At 46.4% G+C, this 17,739-nt stretch overlaps 1 protein-coding gene across 1 annotated transcript in view; it reads left to right on the forward strand.

The window, feature by feature from the left end:
- The window catches only part of LOC115203152 (RNA-binding Raly-like protein), a 69,692-nt gene that overhangs the window by 14,267 nt on the left and 37,686 nt on the right, over nucleotides 1-17,739 (forward strand). Inside the window, exon 2 of the mRNA XM_029767567.1 lies at nucleotides 9,112-9,187. Within this exon, the coding sequence (XP_029623427.1) occupies nucleotides 9,112-9,187 (76 nt within the window). The remainder of the gene's footprint in view (nucleotides 1-9,111; nucleotides 9,188-17,739) is intronic.

Below are 17,739 nucleotides of genomic sequence, written 5' to 3' on the forward strand. Positions count from 1 at the left end.
ATTTGGTCACACTGACAGACAGTCACTGGCTGCAGCCGCTTGTTTGATGACGCTTCTCTTTTGTGGTTGATGAGATTCTATACCGAGTCCTCCACCCTGTCTGGCCTCTTTGTCATCATGTTCACAGACTTCAACACAGAGATTGTGGAGATAAACTCATGAACAAGGGATAATCAGAATCGAGGTCAATGCAGTGTTCATTTTGTCAGATTAGGAAGTGAATTGGAATTTGTGTGTTTTCCATGTTACATTAATAGTGGGACTGAAAAAGTGGAGTTAATGTTTGTTACAATAGTTAATTCCTACCCCTGCTGTTGTTCTCTAATCAGAAATTCCAGGAATTGAATAGAAAAATATGCATAGAACATCTTGTCGATGACTGTTTGTTTTTTACTGTAGGCCTGTGTTCATGTTTTAAAGTGCCATCTGTGTAGGTTTCAAAAATCCTAGGAACTTTGCCCAAATTCCCAGGTTTTTTTAGAAATCCTGGTTGAAGGTTTCCGGAATTTCTGCTCATTCTCTCCTGATTTCAGGAATCTTTCAACCGGAATTTCTGGAAAACCACGGAATTTTGGGAAAGTTACTGTAATTTTGCAACCCTACACGTGTTTGTGTGTCCATCCCACATCCTGACTCTGTGTTGACTAATCTGCTCAGGGTGCCAGGCCAACCCGTGTGTGCACTGGCTGCACTGTGGTGACTGTCCTATAGCCTCATCCATGTATGTGTATGTGACCACATTGAGTCCCTTTGAGTCTGTTAGAATCCTCCCTGGTTTTCCCTTAATAGACTCTCAATCTGTTTCCGCTGTGCAGGTGGGTCCTCTGTTTACAAACCCCTCAACACATAATGCTCTTCCACCCCCATAGTGCTAATACCACCTCTGGAAGCCTGCCATTTAGACAACAACAACAGAACACATAAGTGTCAAAAATCTATCCCCAGTAGACATTAAAAGCTTTGTGGTAGTGTTTTTAGATGTTTTTAGTGTTGAGAGGCATCCTGGAATGTGTTTGGATTGACTTCACAGTGGGAAAGCTAATTGCATTGTATTGCTTTTGTTTCCTTTCATCTCTCCCTGTCATTATTGTTGTTCCTTGAAACCAATAGAGTTTTATTGTCATATTGCATTTGACTCTGTTACAAGCCATTTATATATAGTACATGTTCTCATCGTAGCATTAGTTATGGAAGGAAAAAATACTCACATCATGTTTGACAAGCACACTTTGCATAACACCATTGTAGGTTGCCATCAGCTGAAAACATTGCAATGTCTGTTCTTACAAAATCAATAAAGATACAGAATATCTGAATAGCTAAATGCAGAGACGGAAGTGAGAAGTCGATCAGGGGAAACTTTTATCTTCAACAGGAAAAGTAAAATAAATCCCTGGAGGATGTATTTTAAGAGACCCGGTTTTTCTACAGTCAAAGCAGCCATGACTGCAGTTGTTTAACATAGCAGTCAATCTATTTCCTGTAGTCTTAAAATTATTAAATGTTTTGTTTTATGTAATAACGTTTTATGTAAAAAATGATTTCTACTTCAAATGGAGCACACGTTGTTAATCTGCAGTGGGCTAAATCAGGCTCAAACAGTGTTTCTTGGTGGTCAAACAAATCTACTTTAAAACAAAAGTATACACATCACACAGATGGTTATGGTCTTAAAAAAAAATAACACACCTGTACCATGTCAGATATAAAGTTGAAATGTGTTACATTTTGAGTTTGCATTCCAATATTACACTTTACATACATCACAGAAGACTGAAATATAACACAACTTTTTGATATAGAAACACCAGATTTTTGGCGTTAGTTTTTTAATCATGTTTATTAATTATGGATTTATGAAAAATGTGAATAATATTCCACCCATGAAGCCACTAGAGGGCGATTTGGTCATTTGACTGCAGGAAAGGGAAATAATGTCATTCAAATAAATTGAATCACCCACATAAGTACACCTGGATGCACATACATTTTAAAGACATCCTCCAGCAATTTATGAACGTTTACTGTTGAAAAGTGATATCCCTAGTATAAATACAGTAAAGTGCAGACACTAAAGGGTAAAACATTATGTTTTGAGTAAAATTGTGCTTTTTAGACAACTGTAAACTTCAAGGAGTAGGGCTTTCAATGAGTTGGTTGATGGGAACCCGTGATGTCATCGGCCTCCCCCTTGCTTGAGGAACAATAGAGGAGCAGTAGAGAACAAAAGAGGAAAGCCCCACCTCACCACTGCAATGTCATGACTTACCTGGACCACCTATTGAGATGTGCCTTTTGTTTTGTAAACAGTGGTGTGTATTAATGGATGCCAAGGGAAGCCAGGCTTCCTCAAAAAATGTATCAAGAAAAAAACATAAAATAATGTATCTTTCGTCTCTCTGTGTTTCATAATTTTCCTTCAATTCGCAATAGGCTGAATGTATATCACAGGAGAAAGCGCGCCTATGTCTCTATATGTGTAGGCCATCTATCTGATGCTGTCTGGTCCAAACAAGTATGACATTGTTGCCTCCCGTAGCATTGAAGGCATGGGAAGCCAGCGAGCATCTGGCCTCCCTTGACAAAAATAGTATACAAAATTTGCCAAGCCGCATTGAGCTATACTGAGCGAGCTCAACTGTGAATGGTCCTGGCACACCAAAAAAATGTGTCAAGGGAAGCCAGCTTGGATTTGGCATCACTCCTATCAAATCCCACTGAAAGTTATTGACAGAAAATTGTTGGATGTAGAAGGCTAATGTTAGCTAGCTAACGTTGCCTATGAAAGGAAGTTAGGCTAGTGAGCAAGCATTTTAGCAGGTAACCTAGGACAACAACAAATAAAAGCATGTACTGTATGACAGTCATAGACCGTTTCGTCAACATGAAAGAGAGGAGGATGGCATTGGCGTTTCTCTACAAGTAGGGTGAGTCAACATGTTTCTCTACTTGCACGAACGCGCACGCACACACACATGCACAGAAATCAGAACCATGGAAAGCCACATCATATTTAGCTTATGTTGATTGGACAAAATTATTTTTGGTATATTTTTGTTGTCACTGTACTAGACTAAGCAGAGGTTATTTGATGATGTTGAAATGGTGCTGGAATAGTGGAGGCAGCTCCTGTTTTCCTTGCGACTTGCGATAACTCTCTGTGGTTCTAAATCAATAGTTGTTTAGTGGTCCGAAAATGTGGGAAACATTAACTTGCTTGACCATGCTGTAGATCATGTAACTGTCTGTTACTGTACATGTAATAGGCTTCCCTAGTTATTTTACCCAGGCACTGCTACTGTTTGTAAATCAGGTGATAAATGAGGTGAAAAGCTGACTGGAGTGCCACTTTAAAACATGGTTTTGTTTGTTTGGGCTAATAGCTATGGCTTCTATCTGAGCACATGGCACGTGGTAATTGTCTGCAATTCACACCTCCCGTGTAGATGGCAATTATTAGCACAACACTCCCCCAAATATTCCTTTGTTCAATGAGCAATTTGAAGCCGTTTCCACTTCAGTCAGCAGTGTCATTTTTTTAGTGGACAACTGTAACACTTTTTTTAACCCAGCGTGAACTGGCAGGAATTCACCATTTGTTGATGCAATTTACCAACTTGGCAGCAGAACGCGCCCAGATAGTGCTCCCACTGATTGGCAGCTCCTGATGAGTGACAGTTGGTCTCGCTCAGAGGGAGGTGTATGCAGTGTGGTCTGCTGTATATGGCTCAGGAGTGGGGAAGACTTTTGCTGCATTTACTCAGGTAGCTCAATTCAGATCCCCCCTCCCCCTCCCCCCTAGTTGCTCTCTGGACTAATCAGATCAGCTCTGAAAAAGATCTGATATGAGAAGATCTGATGTGATTGGTCAAAAGACGAATAAAAAAAAACATCAGAATTGGGTTGCCTGTGTAAGCACAGCCTTTTTGGTATTTTTGAGATGGCTGAGGAGTGGGTAAGATGGTTTGGTTGTCTGTAGATTGCTCAGGGGTGGGGAATATGGTTTGGTAATCTGTTAATTGTTCAGGAGCTGGGAATATAATAATATATGCCATTTTAGCAGACACTTCTATCCAAAGCGACTTACAGTTACGCGTGCATTCACCCAGCTCAGAGCCTGTTTCATTCCCCCAGCTCAGAGCCTGTCTCATTCCCCCAGCTCAGAGCCTGTCTCCTTCCCCCAACTCAGAGCCTGTCACATTACCCCAGCTCAGAGCCTGTCACATTACCCCAGCTCAGAGCCTGTCTCATTCCCCCAGCTCAGAGCCTGTTTCATTCCCCCAGCTCAGAGCCTGTCTCATTCCCCCAGCTCAGAGCCTGTCTCCTTCCCCCAACTCAGAGCCTGTCACATTACCCCAGCTCAGAGCCTGTCTCCTTCCCCCAACTCAGAGCCTGTCACATTACCCCAGCTCAGAGCCTGTCACATTACCCCAGCTCAGAGCCTGTCTCATTCCCCCAGCTCAGAGCCTGTTTCATTCCCCCAGCTCAGAGCCTGTTTCATTACCCCAGCTCAGAGCCTGTTTCATTCCCCCAGCTCAGAGCCTGTCTCATTCCCCCAGCTCAGAGCCTGTCTCATTCCCCAGCTCAGAGCCTGTCTCATTCCCCCTGCTCAGAGCCTGTCTCATTCCCCCGGCTCAGAGCCTGTCTCATTCCCCCGGCTCAGAGCCTGTCTCATTCCCCCAGCTCAGAGCCTGTTTCATTCCCCCAGCTCAGGGCCTGTCTCATTCCCCCTGCTCAGAGCCTGTCTCATTCCCCCAGCTCAGAGCCTGTCTCATTCCCCCAGCTCAGAGCCTGTTTCATTCCCCCAGCTCAGAGCCTGTCTCCTTCCCCCAACTCAGAGCCTGTCACATTACCCCAGCTCAGAGCCTGTCTCATTCCCCCAACTCAGAGCCTGTTTCATTCCCCCAGCTCAGAGCCTGTTTCATTCCCCCAGCTCAGGGCCTATCTCATTCCCCCAGCTCAGAGCCTGTTTCATTCCCCCAGCTCAGGGCCTGTCTCATTCCCCCTGCTCAGAGCCTGTCTCATTCCCCCAGCTCAGAGCCTGTCTCATTCCCCCAGCTCAGGGCCTATCTCATTCCCCCAGCTCAGAGCCTGTTTCATTCCCCCAGCTCAGGGCCTGTCTCATTCCCCCTGCTCAGAGCCTGTCTCATTCCCCCAGCTCAGAGCCTGTTTCATTCCCCCAGCTCAGAGCCTGTTTCATTCCCCCAGCTCAGAGCCTGTCTCATTCCCCCAGCTCAGAGCCTGTCTCATTCCCCCAGCTCAGGGCCTGTCTCATTCCCCCAACTCAGAGCCTGTCACATTACCCCAGCTCAGAGCCTGTCTCATTCCCCCAGCTCAGAGCCTGTCTCATTCCCCCAGCTCAGAGCCTGTCTCATTCCCCCAGCTCAGAGCCTGTCTCATTCCCCCAGCTCAGGGCCTGTCTCATTCCCCCAGCTCAGAGCCTGTCTCATTCCCCCAACTCAGAGCCCATTTCATTACCCCAGCTCAGAGCCCATTTCATTACCCCAGCTCTGTCACGAGAATTTTGAATCCCAATGATGATAACGAAACAATTTTTTAAGCTTTGACCAATCCTCGAGGTTTGTAAGACCCTGGGTTTAATAATAGGCAAAGACTCAGATTCTGCAAAAGGTTCGTAAGCTTTATTCAGAGAACGTTCTAAAGTCAACCGAAATTTGAACAGTCTTTATAACTCCCTCTACGCACACACACACACACACACACACACACACACACACACACACACACCACACAGACAGTTTTATCACTTTTCTACCAGCCTTGGCAGTTTCTAGCCGTTCTCTCCTCTCCTCCCTAGATTAGAGAGGCCTTGGAAGGGCCCTCCTGTTGTCAGCTTTTTCAGAGTTATCATGTGTAGTCTACCAGCCTCTATTTTCTCAATCATACAATTCTCCCTCTTAACTTGTCCCACATTACTACATAGTAAAACAATGGCCTAGTCACACATATTCATTCACCCAGCTAAGAGCCTGTCTCATTACCCCAGCTCAGAGCCTGTTTCATTGCCCCAGCTCAGAGCCTGTTCATTACCCCAGCTCAGAGCCTGTCTCATTCCCCAGCTCAGAACCTGTTTCATTACCCTAGCTCAGAGTCTGCCTCATTCACCCATCTCAGAGCCTGTCTCATTCTCCCAGCTCATAGCCTATCTCATTCCCCAAGCTCAGAGTCTGCCTCATTCACCCATCTCAGAGCCTGTCTCATTCCCCAGCTCAGAACCTGTTTCATTACCCTAGCTCAGAGTCTGCCTCATTCACCCATCTCAGAACCTGTTTCATTACCCTAGCTCAGAGTCTGCCTCATTCACCCATCTCAGAGCCTGTTTCATTGCCCCAGCTCAGAGCCTGTTCATTACCCCAGCTCAGAGCCTGTTTCATTACCCTAGCTCAGAGTCTGCCTCATTCACCCATCTCAGAGCCTGTCTCATTCTCCCAGCTCATAGCCTATCTCATTCCCCAAGCTCAGAGTCTGCCTCATTCACCCATCTCAGAGCCTGTTTCATTGCCCCAGCTCAGAGCCTGTTCATTACCCCAGCTCAGAGCCTGTTCATTACCCCAGCTCAGAGCCTGTTTCATTACCCTAGCTCAGAGTCTGCCTCATTCACCCATCTCAGAGCCTGTCTCATTCTCCCAGCTCATAGCCTATCTCATTCCCCAAGCTCAGAGTCTGCCTCATTCACCCATCTCAGAGCCTGTTTCATTGCCCCAGCTCAGAGCCTGTTCATTACCCCAGCTCAGAGCCTGTTCATTACCCCAGCTCAGAGCCTGTTTCATTACCCTAGCTCAGAGTCTGCCTCATTCACCCATCTCAGAGCCTGTCTCATTCTCCCAGCTCATAGCCTATCTCATTCCCCAAGCTCAGAGTCTGCCTCATTCACCCATCTCAGAGACATGAAGATCTTCTCCTCTTCTTCCCCATTTCCACTATTCTAGGTTTAACTATACGGAACCAAGTGGCTTGGCAGCAGTCTTGCCCACTCAAAATGAGAACTTTGAAATGATCAAAAACTATCCAGGAGTTTTCTGTAGTGCAGAGTTATGGCGAGATGAGACACTGAGAGTTGCAAGATGTGAAATTGAATGAAAATGTAGCAACATACTGGTGAGAGTGATGGGTTTCCTCTAGGCTCCATGTTGGTCTACTGTACTTCAAACCACCCACTCACCACTGGTCAGGTTGCTTACGAGTCGAAAAGTCTCTCAAACAGCCAAACAAAAGAACACATCAACAACAAAGTCAAAATTATTGGCACGCTAATCATGTTCTATCCCCTGCAGACATTGAAAGCTTTGTAGTTGTATTTTTTAGCGTTGAGAGGCATCCTGCTTTGTGTTCCAATGGAGAAGGCAGTAGGGAAATCGAATTGCCTTGTGTTGTAGTGTGTTTACCAAACAGCACATCCCTCTCTCCTGAGGCTGGTCTCCTGTAGAGCAGGATGCATGGTCTCTCTCTCTCTCTCTCTCTCTCTCTCTCTCTCTCTCTCTCTCTCTCTCTCTCTCTCTCTCTCTCTCTGTCTCTCTCAAGGCTTTATCATGTAATCGATTAGCTCAGTAAACATAACATGAGGTACAGTATTCCCCCAGCCTTGTTGTAGTCACTACTGAAGCCTGTGGGGTTAATGTTATAGTGATGCATCTCAATGCTACTAATGGCTTATTCTGACTTCATTTTGATAGGGTATAGCTGTGGGCTTGGGGGGTGGTTTCAAATGCTCTTCTAAATGTCTCTTCAGAAGACATAAAATAGTTAGAAATGTCATTTACCAAGGCATATTCCTACCATCAGTGTGTATACTTTACTTGTTTGTGCATACTGTATCTGTCTGTAGGTGGTTGTTGACCCATGTGTGCCACTGGATGTGGACAGGAGGCAGTGGATAGCGGGGTGCGTTGTCAAAGCTCTGCAGACTGAGAGCCCATACATTTCCCTGTGACAGACGGAGGGCAATTAGGCAACACAGCTCCGTTTATAAGACATGCTGTCACTGTGGGAGGCTAGGCCGGCCCTGGGCCTGAGCTCCAGAGTACTGCCACTCTGCCAGCCTGACCCACCCTGCCGACCCCAGCAGGGAGAGCCCGAGCCGGGCCATTAGGTGGAGGAGACCTAGGTCACACCCAGACCCTGGAAGACAGGCAAATAGGCTTGGTCAGGAGATAAAAAGGGGAGGGCAAACCTACACAAATGCACACACACACACACACACACACACACACACACACACACACACACACACACACACACACACACACACACACACACACACACACACACACACACACACACACACACTACTAACCATAAATCTAACCCCTAACCATAATTCTAACCATAATTGTAATCCTAACCCTAAATCTAAAATAGCCTTTGTCCTCATGGGGACCTGGGAATTTTCCTTGTTTTACCATCCTTGTGGGTACTTTTGGGGTTTTCCAGTACCCACAAGGATAATAATACAAGCCCACCACACACACAAAGATGCACACTCCCCCATCACATCTCTCTCTCTGCAGCCGGCTCAGTCACGCTTTAGTCCCCTCTCCCATCTGCCCATATTAGAATGGCCTCTCTTCTCTTCCCTCTTCTCTGAACCACCATCCGCCCTCACACGCCATGGAGGGAGAGCTGCTCTGGCATGTGCAATTATCAAGATGGCTCCTGTATAATTGAGCCGTGGGGATGATTTGTTTGTGTGTGTGTGTATTTGTTTGTGTGTGTGTATTTGTTTGTGTGTGTGTGAATGTGTGTGTGCAAGTCGGAATGACCAGTGCCATGTGTCTCAACGCCAGTGAGCTAATGTGCTGTAACAAGAGTCTCTTGATGTACAGAAATGTTTGTTTCTGATGCTGGTTGGCGCCAACAGAGACACAGTTAGTGTCAGTGTGTAGATAGACAGCCTGGGTGCCAGTCTGTTTCTGCCAACCACTGTCCTTTTCATGCCACATGAAGACAAAAACAAAGTAAATTGCTAGAGTAAAAACAGAAAAGATATGGTTGGTTAAAGCAGAAACAGCCTGGTGTACGGAGTGCTGGAGCTAGTTATGCCATACTGTGCCATGCCTTTTCATACCTGACTGGTTGTGTTGTTCTTTACAGACATTAGCATGAGTGGAGAGCTGAAGTCTAGCCGTTCCAAGACCGGCAGCAAGAGACCCAGCAGCAATCCATACGGGTGAGTCTCATATCAGTTTATACACTTTCACATCCCTTTAGACTGCCAACCTGCGTGTCACACACACACACACTCTTCTCTCTGTTATGTGTGCCCTACAGCAGCACCCCTGTTGCCGTGGTAAATATCCCAGCTGGTGATTGGTTGTGGGTAAAGAAATAAGGTTGCTGCTGGGTGTGTTTGCCCCTGTTGAAAAATGGGGATAAACCAGAGAAACACAAACGCACACACACACACACACACACACACACACACACACACACACACACACACACACACACACACACACACACACACACACACACATATTTGCCAATGCAATATCTGTTATCCTATATAATAATTTATACCATGGAATTGTTGACTACTCGTTTCTGATTGGCTTGAAGGACATTCTAGAGCGTGCATTATTTCCCTATAAGGCACGGTATATTTGCAGGGTAGAATTAAATGGCTTTAGTTCATTCTTACATGTTCTATGTTTGAAAGCAAAAGTCACTTTAAAAACATTGTTGGCATTGTTGATTTCAATTTTCCTAATAGCAAGCTAGGACTGATGGTTTTGTTGTAGCAGAATCTGGGATGAGCTGTTGTAACTTCTCAAGGAACATATTCTGTTTTGAACTGTGATGTTATGCCTTGCATAGACTCCTGTTATGTCGACGCCCTAAAATTGTTGCTCTTAGAAAATAACTGTTGTGTAAACAGTATGATTGTATTATGACCTCCTATTAAGGGACATGTAGCCATTTATTATTTGAGTTGTTCCCTGTGAAATCAGACATAGATCTCCCATGCAGCTGCTTGATTGAAGATTTTTCTATTATACAATTAAATAGCTCTGCCTTAATCTTTGGATCAAATTTTCCACAACAGTTTAGTTAGCTAAACTAGCAAGTCTGTTTGTTTGGTTACCAAGGCAACTACTGTAGTTATCTAGTAAACTTGCTACCTACTGCAGTGGAGATTGAACACATTTACAGCAGCAAATGTGTTAAATTATAGTCATGGTATAAAAGGGACAATCAACTCAGGGCTCTATGCGTTCTCTGGAAAATAATGCAACTCCGTGGAAGGTCAGTTCCACTCCGCTACACGTTGGGGAGCACACCTTCCACGTCATGCATTATTTTCCATAGAACGCCAAGCCCTGAGTTGATTATGTTCTATCTGGGCTGTCTTAGTCAATGTTTTAATCAATCTGTTGATAAAGTGCATGCATGTGATTGGATCTGATTATGGTTAACTGTTAGCCATTGGATAGGCAGCCCTGCAGCTACACCAGAGTTATGGTAACTGTGCTGAGATAGCTGGAGGAATATATGTCATATCAGGACAGCAACACTATACATTCATGGTCAAATATATTGCCACCCTTTACAATGGAGTGAAATGGAGCAGAATGTTCTGTTTTCTCGTTTTAAAACTGTGTGGTTACTATGGTGATGCCAGTATTCCCTGTCCATCCTGGGGAGCTCCAGGGATCGTCCCAAGGATGGGATTCACCCTGGTGTATCGTATGTGGTTATAGCAGGAATGTTCCGCCCACACCCTGCCCTTTAGGTGCCTTTAATCTGCATCACACCTCCTTCTGCTCTCTACCACACCCTCTCTCTGTCTGACCTGCCCTGTCCCCTAACCCCTAACCCTAGATTCAAGTCCACATCCCAGTTCAACCCTAGCCTCAACCACAACTCTAACGTAACCCTAGCTTCATGTCCAACTCCCGGTGCAAACTTAACCCTCAATCACAACCCTAACCCTAGCTTCATGTCCACATCCTGGTACAACCCTAACCATAGCCTCAATCACAACCCTAACCCTAGCTTCATGTCCACATCCTGGTACAACCCTAACCATAGCCTCAATCACAACCCTAACCCTAGCTTCATGTCCACATCCTGGTACAACCCTAACCATAGCCTCAATCACAACCCTAACCCTAGCTTCATGTCCACATCCTGGTACAACCCTAACCATAGCCTCAATCACAACCCTAACCCTAGCTTCATGTCCGCATCCTGGTACAACCCTAACCATAGCCTCAATCACAACCCTAACCCTAGCTTCATGTCCACATCCTGGTACAACCCTAACCATAGCCTCAATCACAACCCTAACCCTAGCTTCATGTCCACATCCTGGTACAACCCTAACCATAGCCTCAATCACAATCACAACCCTAACCCTCAACCCGCTGTCCTCTCATACCAATGGAGCCCCTTTTCTTTCCAAGCCCACCCCCTCCCACACTACCCCAGTCCCCTCCCCCCTACACATGTCACCCTCACCTCTCTCCAACAGAGTGGTCTCCACTGATTTGGACAAGACATGTAACACACCTGGGATAACAGACATAGACATGGCTTTGAACATAGCAAAGGCACACTTCAGTGATGGAATGTAGAGCAGAGACACCTGACATTCAGGCAGGCATCATTCCCACCATGACACAACTCATACATGTAGTCCAGTGTGACACTTCAAATAGAATGGACATCAAACACCTAGCAACAGACCTGGTCACACACATCACGTCATATTATAGCCTTTCTCTCTCTCTCTCTCTCTCTCTTCTCTCTCTCTCTCTCTCTCTCTCTCTCTCTCTCTCTTGCTCTCCCTCGCTCTCTCTCGCTCTCTGTCATCTGTCTCACTGAAGACAGTGCTCTTGGATGACCCTGACAGTGGATGGGTTTTGTCATCGTTTGTTTCCTCCAGGATTGCAGGCGGTGACAGGGGCTGTGTGGCTCTGCGTGGCCCAGCTGTGGGATGAGGGATGGGGGCACAGTTTCACACTGTTTCAGGCAGAGATACAGCTGCCATTGCTCGTTCGCACCAGTGCACTGCTACAAAAGCTCACTGTACTGTTTGTCCTGTACACAGAGACTCAGGTGCTATGAAAGGCCAACAGTCTCTCTCTCTACACACATACGATTGTACACACACACACACACACACACACACACACACGCACACGCACACGCACACACATTCCCATGGCACACAGAGCTGGAAGTTTGAGGCAGCGCAGGGAGCATGTAAGCAGTAAATGATTGTATGAGCAAACAGCTCTTCTCTCTAATTGTGCTTTTATGGAACAGCAGATGTTTTAGTAAGTGAGTTTATAAAGGTTGAGGAATGTTGGGAGTCTAATAGGACATCTTTGTAGTTCAGAGCCCTGAATCACTAGGATGAAACAACTGCCCAGGGGAGTGAAGACTAACTACACTTCAAATGAGTCCTTGTTTTTCGCATAGAGCCACAAATGTTGCTTATTACCTCTCCCTACTGGAAATTCACAAAATGAACACTTTCCATTTGCCATTCTAACATGTTCCATGGCATGTAAAAGGACTTGATAACCTGTTTCCAATACATTTGTAACGTATTTAGGAACAAAAAATGCTCCAAACTATAGCTTTTCATGTGTTTGTGAAAGCGAAGACATGTAGAATCAGTTTGTATTACAATCACATTTGATATTGTGTAATTATTGTATATGCTCAACGTTTTAACATGGACATTTACAGTAAGAATTCCCTGCCTTTTCATCTGAGGCCATAGGGAGTCACTGCAACTCTAAACCCTCAACACTCATCAGCACTGTTCTGTGGCCATGTAAGCAGTCACTTGTAAATATGAAGGTCCAGCTTGGACCCTGGAATTACACCGACCATTACTGTCCACTCCATTTTCCCTCAGTGGAGAGAATGAGAGGAGGCAGGAGAGGAGGGTCTGAACACAGGGCAGTGTGTGCTAGGCATCTGGTCCTGTGTATTTTCACTCTGCTCTCCCTCTTTGCGTTCCATTCCTCTACTGTGGCATCATCTGTTTTCATTACTGGGGGGGGGGGGCTGGCGATTGGATGGGGGGGTAATAATAGATCAGACCCATCTGTCACAGGCTCAGAAAGGGAAAGGGGGTCAGGGGGGTGGGCGCAAGGGGGGCATAGGGGCATGAACTATCTACAGCTGCTGGGGCTGATGGCCCACTAAAATACTACACCGCCCTATTAGACTGGCTGGTTAGGGCCCGAGCTCTCTGGGAGGGCAGGGAGGGGGCACGGGGTAGGAAGGTGCCATGGGGGATTAGCGAGTGTGTTATTTGGGATGAGGGTGGCCACTCTTGGGAAAAAAGGGCAGTAGAAGGGGAAGAGGAGGGTAGGCGTGTGGTGGGTTTAATATAATATAATATCTAGTGTGGTATTTGGGAGGTGAGGGTGGTCACTCCCGGGATGAGAGAGAATAAAACCTTTAGTGTAATGAGGTGTCACATAGCGCTGGGTCCTGTTACTGTTCAGCCCAGGCCGGGTGTCCAGGTTACAGTCTGATTAATAGAGTGGTGACAGGCTCTTATAGAGGCACCCAGATGTGGAGGCTCCATCTCCCTGCAGGGACTCTGGCTGCATGGGCAACCCAGCCAAGGGCACACATACTGGGCTACAGCTCATGACATCAGCCCCCTTCCCTGGTGGTCCACAAGCCAGGGGTGTAAGGTTAGTCTCTGGGATTTGTTGTCTCACGTCTTCTCTCCCTGTGCTTGTCTAGATAAAGTATGGTCCTGACTGCTAACAGGGTCAGGTCAATAGGTAAATGAGGGCTCTCTGAGATCACATGGCCCAAACATTGCACACTACACTGCTCGGACACTCGTCTTCCTCCTCCTTTGTTCCATAGATGCAGCCTTCCTGCTGTACAGTGTTCCACATCCTTAGACTGAGGGTAAGGGTCAGTGCTGTCTACAGTAACAGTCCCAGTCAGTGTTGTGGGCTCCAGAGGTGGTGTGGAGATAAGGTCAGGATGTAGATAGAGATAAGATGTGGATATAGTTAGAGATAAGGTCAGGGTCTAGTTAGAGATAACTTTAGGGTATAGATATAGATAAGGTCAGGGTCTAGTTAGAGATAAGGTCAGGGTCTAGTTAGAGATAAGGTCAGGGTCTAGTTAGAGATAAGGTCAGGGTCTAGTTAGAGATAAGGTCAGGGTCTAGTTAGAGATAAGGTCAGGATCTAGTTAGAGATCATTTCAGGGTCTAGTTAGAGATAAGGTCAGGGTCTAGTTAGAGATAAGGTCAGGGTCTAGTTAGAGATAAGGTCAGGGTCTAGTTAGAGATAAGGTCAGGATCTAGTTAGAGATCATTTCAGGGTCTAGTTAGAGATAAGGTCAGGGTCTAGTTAGAGATAAGGTCAGGGTCTAGTTAGAGATAAGGTCAGGGTCTAGTTAGAGATAAGGTCAGGATCTAGTTAGAGATAATTTCAGGGTCTAGATAGAGATAGAGGAAGGAGGTTTCCATGTGGTAATAGCACTGGTCACTGGGCCAGAGAAGAGAGGCAGAGAGAAGGAATTAGAGGAACGGATGGGGTGAATGGATGGTGGGGTGGTAGGATGCAGCGATGGATGGGATGTATTGGTGGAAAGGATGGAGGAGTGGATATGGGGTGAAGGGATGGAGGGATAAACGGATGGAGATGGGTCTGCCCTGGGCCTGATGACTTGTGTGGAGATAAGTTCAGAATCCAGTGGGGGTGACAGGCTAGGAGGTTGGCTGACCATGGTCACTTGTCTGGGGAGAATGGAACTGGCCTATGCTATGTGTGTGTGATTCCTTGTGCGTGTGCGGTTGTGTGTTTGTGAGGCCAGGGGGTATCCATTCGTATTCTCTGTGGTCTGTTTGTGTGTACATTACCAAGCCAGATGAGTTATCTGTGGTGGCCTGAGGCTTATCACTCCACAGGAGCTGGCCCTGAGCTAATGGAGTCATTCCTACCCCTACTGCTCCTCAGTCTGCCTGACACACACATACACACCCCGGAAGAGGGAGAGGGGGAAGAGGAGAGAGAAGAGAGAGAGGGGGGAGAGAGAGAGAGAGAAAGAGAGAGAGAGAGAGAGAGAGAGAGAGAAGAGCAATGTAGAAAATGGGGAGAGTGATAGAGGATGAGAAAAAGATAGATCAGAAGGGAGGGAGAGAGGGATGAGGAGAAAGGGGGCAGTGTGACGGGAGGTAAAGAAAGCAAGTAAGGGAGAGAGAGAGAGAGCTGTGTGCCGTTTGCCCCCTGGCGTGAACAATCCATCTCAAATTGATCTCCCAGCTCGGCCCAGCAGGGCATTCCGAATCAATCTCAAATTGATCTCTGTGCCAGAGGTCTGGAAAACTAGCAGCGGAGCTTATCAGAAATATAGTGGTGCTGGGAGGATCTGACAGGGAAACTTATCACACTGCACAACGGGAAATGGGCTCTGAAGCCCCAGGGCAGCAAGGGGACCCAACCAGCTCCCTGCTACACACACACACACACACACACACACACACACACACACACACACACACACACACACACACACACACACTACACTGCATGCACACGCACACACACTTAAGTCAACGCGAGCGCACACACACATGATACACGTTGTTAAATGTTTCTCCATACATACAGATGTATATCTTGGCCCCAAATACAAACACAAACACACACACGAACACACAGTACACTACATACCATAACCCAAAAACACACACACCCAGGCGAAACAGACACAGAATCTCTCTCGCGCACACTCCCTTTCCAACTACACAAACAAACAGGCACATACACGACCCTGTCATCTGTACACAACCCTGTCACCTGTACACAACCAAAGACTACGTCCTGAAAAGTTAACAGGAGCGCTACATATGGATTTATGATGAGTCAGACAGGTGTGATTTGAGACCTGCGGGCCTTAGTGTTGCTCTGAGAGAGGCCCGGGGTGGGTGATCTCTCTCTCTCTCTCTCTCTCTCTCTCTCTCTCTCTCTCTCTCTCTCTCTCTCTCATAAATAAACACTGACTTTCAGAACATCCCCGAAGACTGAGGAAACATGGCCAGGTGCTTCTATTGTAGTCTAACATGAAATATCAAGGGAAGGCAGTGCACATAAAAGCCTGAACATAAATACATTCCTACATCTCTCTCATTCATCGTTATGTCAAGGACAAGAAAAGGAGAGAAAAGACACAGTCTAACCTTCCTGGGTTATAACAACTTCAGGAGAATACTTCAGCTCCTGTTGGAACACTGTGGCTACAGCACCAGAGGAGGCTGCTGGGAGGAGCTGGAGCTTGTTTTGTCTTTGTTGTCAGAGGTGCTTAGGTCACCAGAGTGGAGCTGACATGCTTTTAAGAGTGCTTGATCAGAAATGATAACACACTAAAAATAATATCCAGTTCAATCCAGTGAGGGACGGACAGAGGGAGAGAGTGATGGAGGAATTGAGTAAAAGGGCAATAGAGGGAGGGAGAGAGTGAGACAGAGGGAGTTTGAGTGTGTCAGCGTTTGAGCGGCCTGTCCTGTAAAAGCTCCCAGTCAGCACTGTGGGGTAATGGGGGTGAATGTATGTGTGTGTGTTGTTGTGTGGTGCCAGTGACCCCATCAGAGATGCGTGTACCCAGGACTACAGTACTGACACCAGGGAAAAATCTAACCCTACAGGCAGGCACACACACACACTCGCATGCTCACACGCTCACACACACACACACACACACACACACACACACACACACACACACACACACACACACACACACACACACGTCTGGTAATTGTGTGTGCATCTGGTAATTAATGCTGCAGGAAAATTAGGTTTGACCCCAGGTGATCTTTGGCCACCACAAAGGACACACACACACACACACACACACACACACACACACACACACACACACACACACACACACACACACACACACACACACACACACACACACACACACACACACACACACACACACACACCCTGTCTTCTCAAAGCCCCCCCTGCTCTCCTGCTTCACACTCCATGTATTCCCACTTACAGACCTGAGGTGCCTACCAATGAACACATAGATGTCCTTCAGACAACACACACACACACACTATGCACACTATCTGTGTACCACTTGTACCCCCGCAAAAACCTAAACACACACACTCATACACTCATATTTCTTCACAGTACATTTCCATATACAAAGGAAGAGCTGCAGTAGGGGTGGGCCATATCTGTGCTTTTAGTTCCGCTGCATTAGCCCTGAGACACTGTGCAGCTCTCTGTTAATGGCTGTTATTTGTTATCTGGCTCTGATAGCAGCAGGCCTCCTTGCTCCTCTCTGTATTCTACAGCAGCTCTGTCTTTAAACCCACCCACCCCCTTCTCTCTGTCGCTTTTTAGTCAGACTTCTCAGTGAAGGTGTGTTAGGACGTTTTGGCATTCAGTGGGTTTCTCTTAGCTCTAGGACAGGTGTGTGTGTGTGTGTGTGTGTGTGTGTGTGTGTGTGTGTGTGTGTGTGTGTGTGTGTGTGTGTGTGCGTGCGTGTGTTCTGTGCTGTGAAAAAAGTGTACGTGTATATGAGAGAGAGAGAGACAGACAGACAGACAGACAGACAATATAGGTAGAGAGAGAGAGAGAGAGAGACATGCAGCTTAAGCCCCACCCTCTTCAACATATATATCAACGAATTGGTGAGGGAACTAGAACAGTCTGCAGCACCCAGCCTCACCCTACTAGAATCTGAAGTCAAATGTCTACTGTT

Source organism: Salmo trutta, chromosome 12 (assembly GCF_901001165.1).
Source record: "Salmo trutta chromosome 12, fSalTru1.1, whole genome shotgun sequence".
NCBI lineage: Eukaryota > Metazoa > Chordata > Actinopteri > Salmoniformes > Salmonidae > Salmo > Salmo trutta.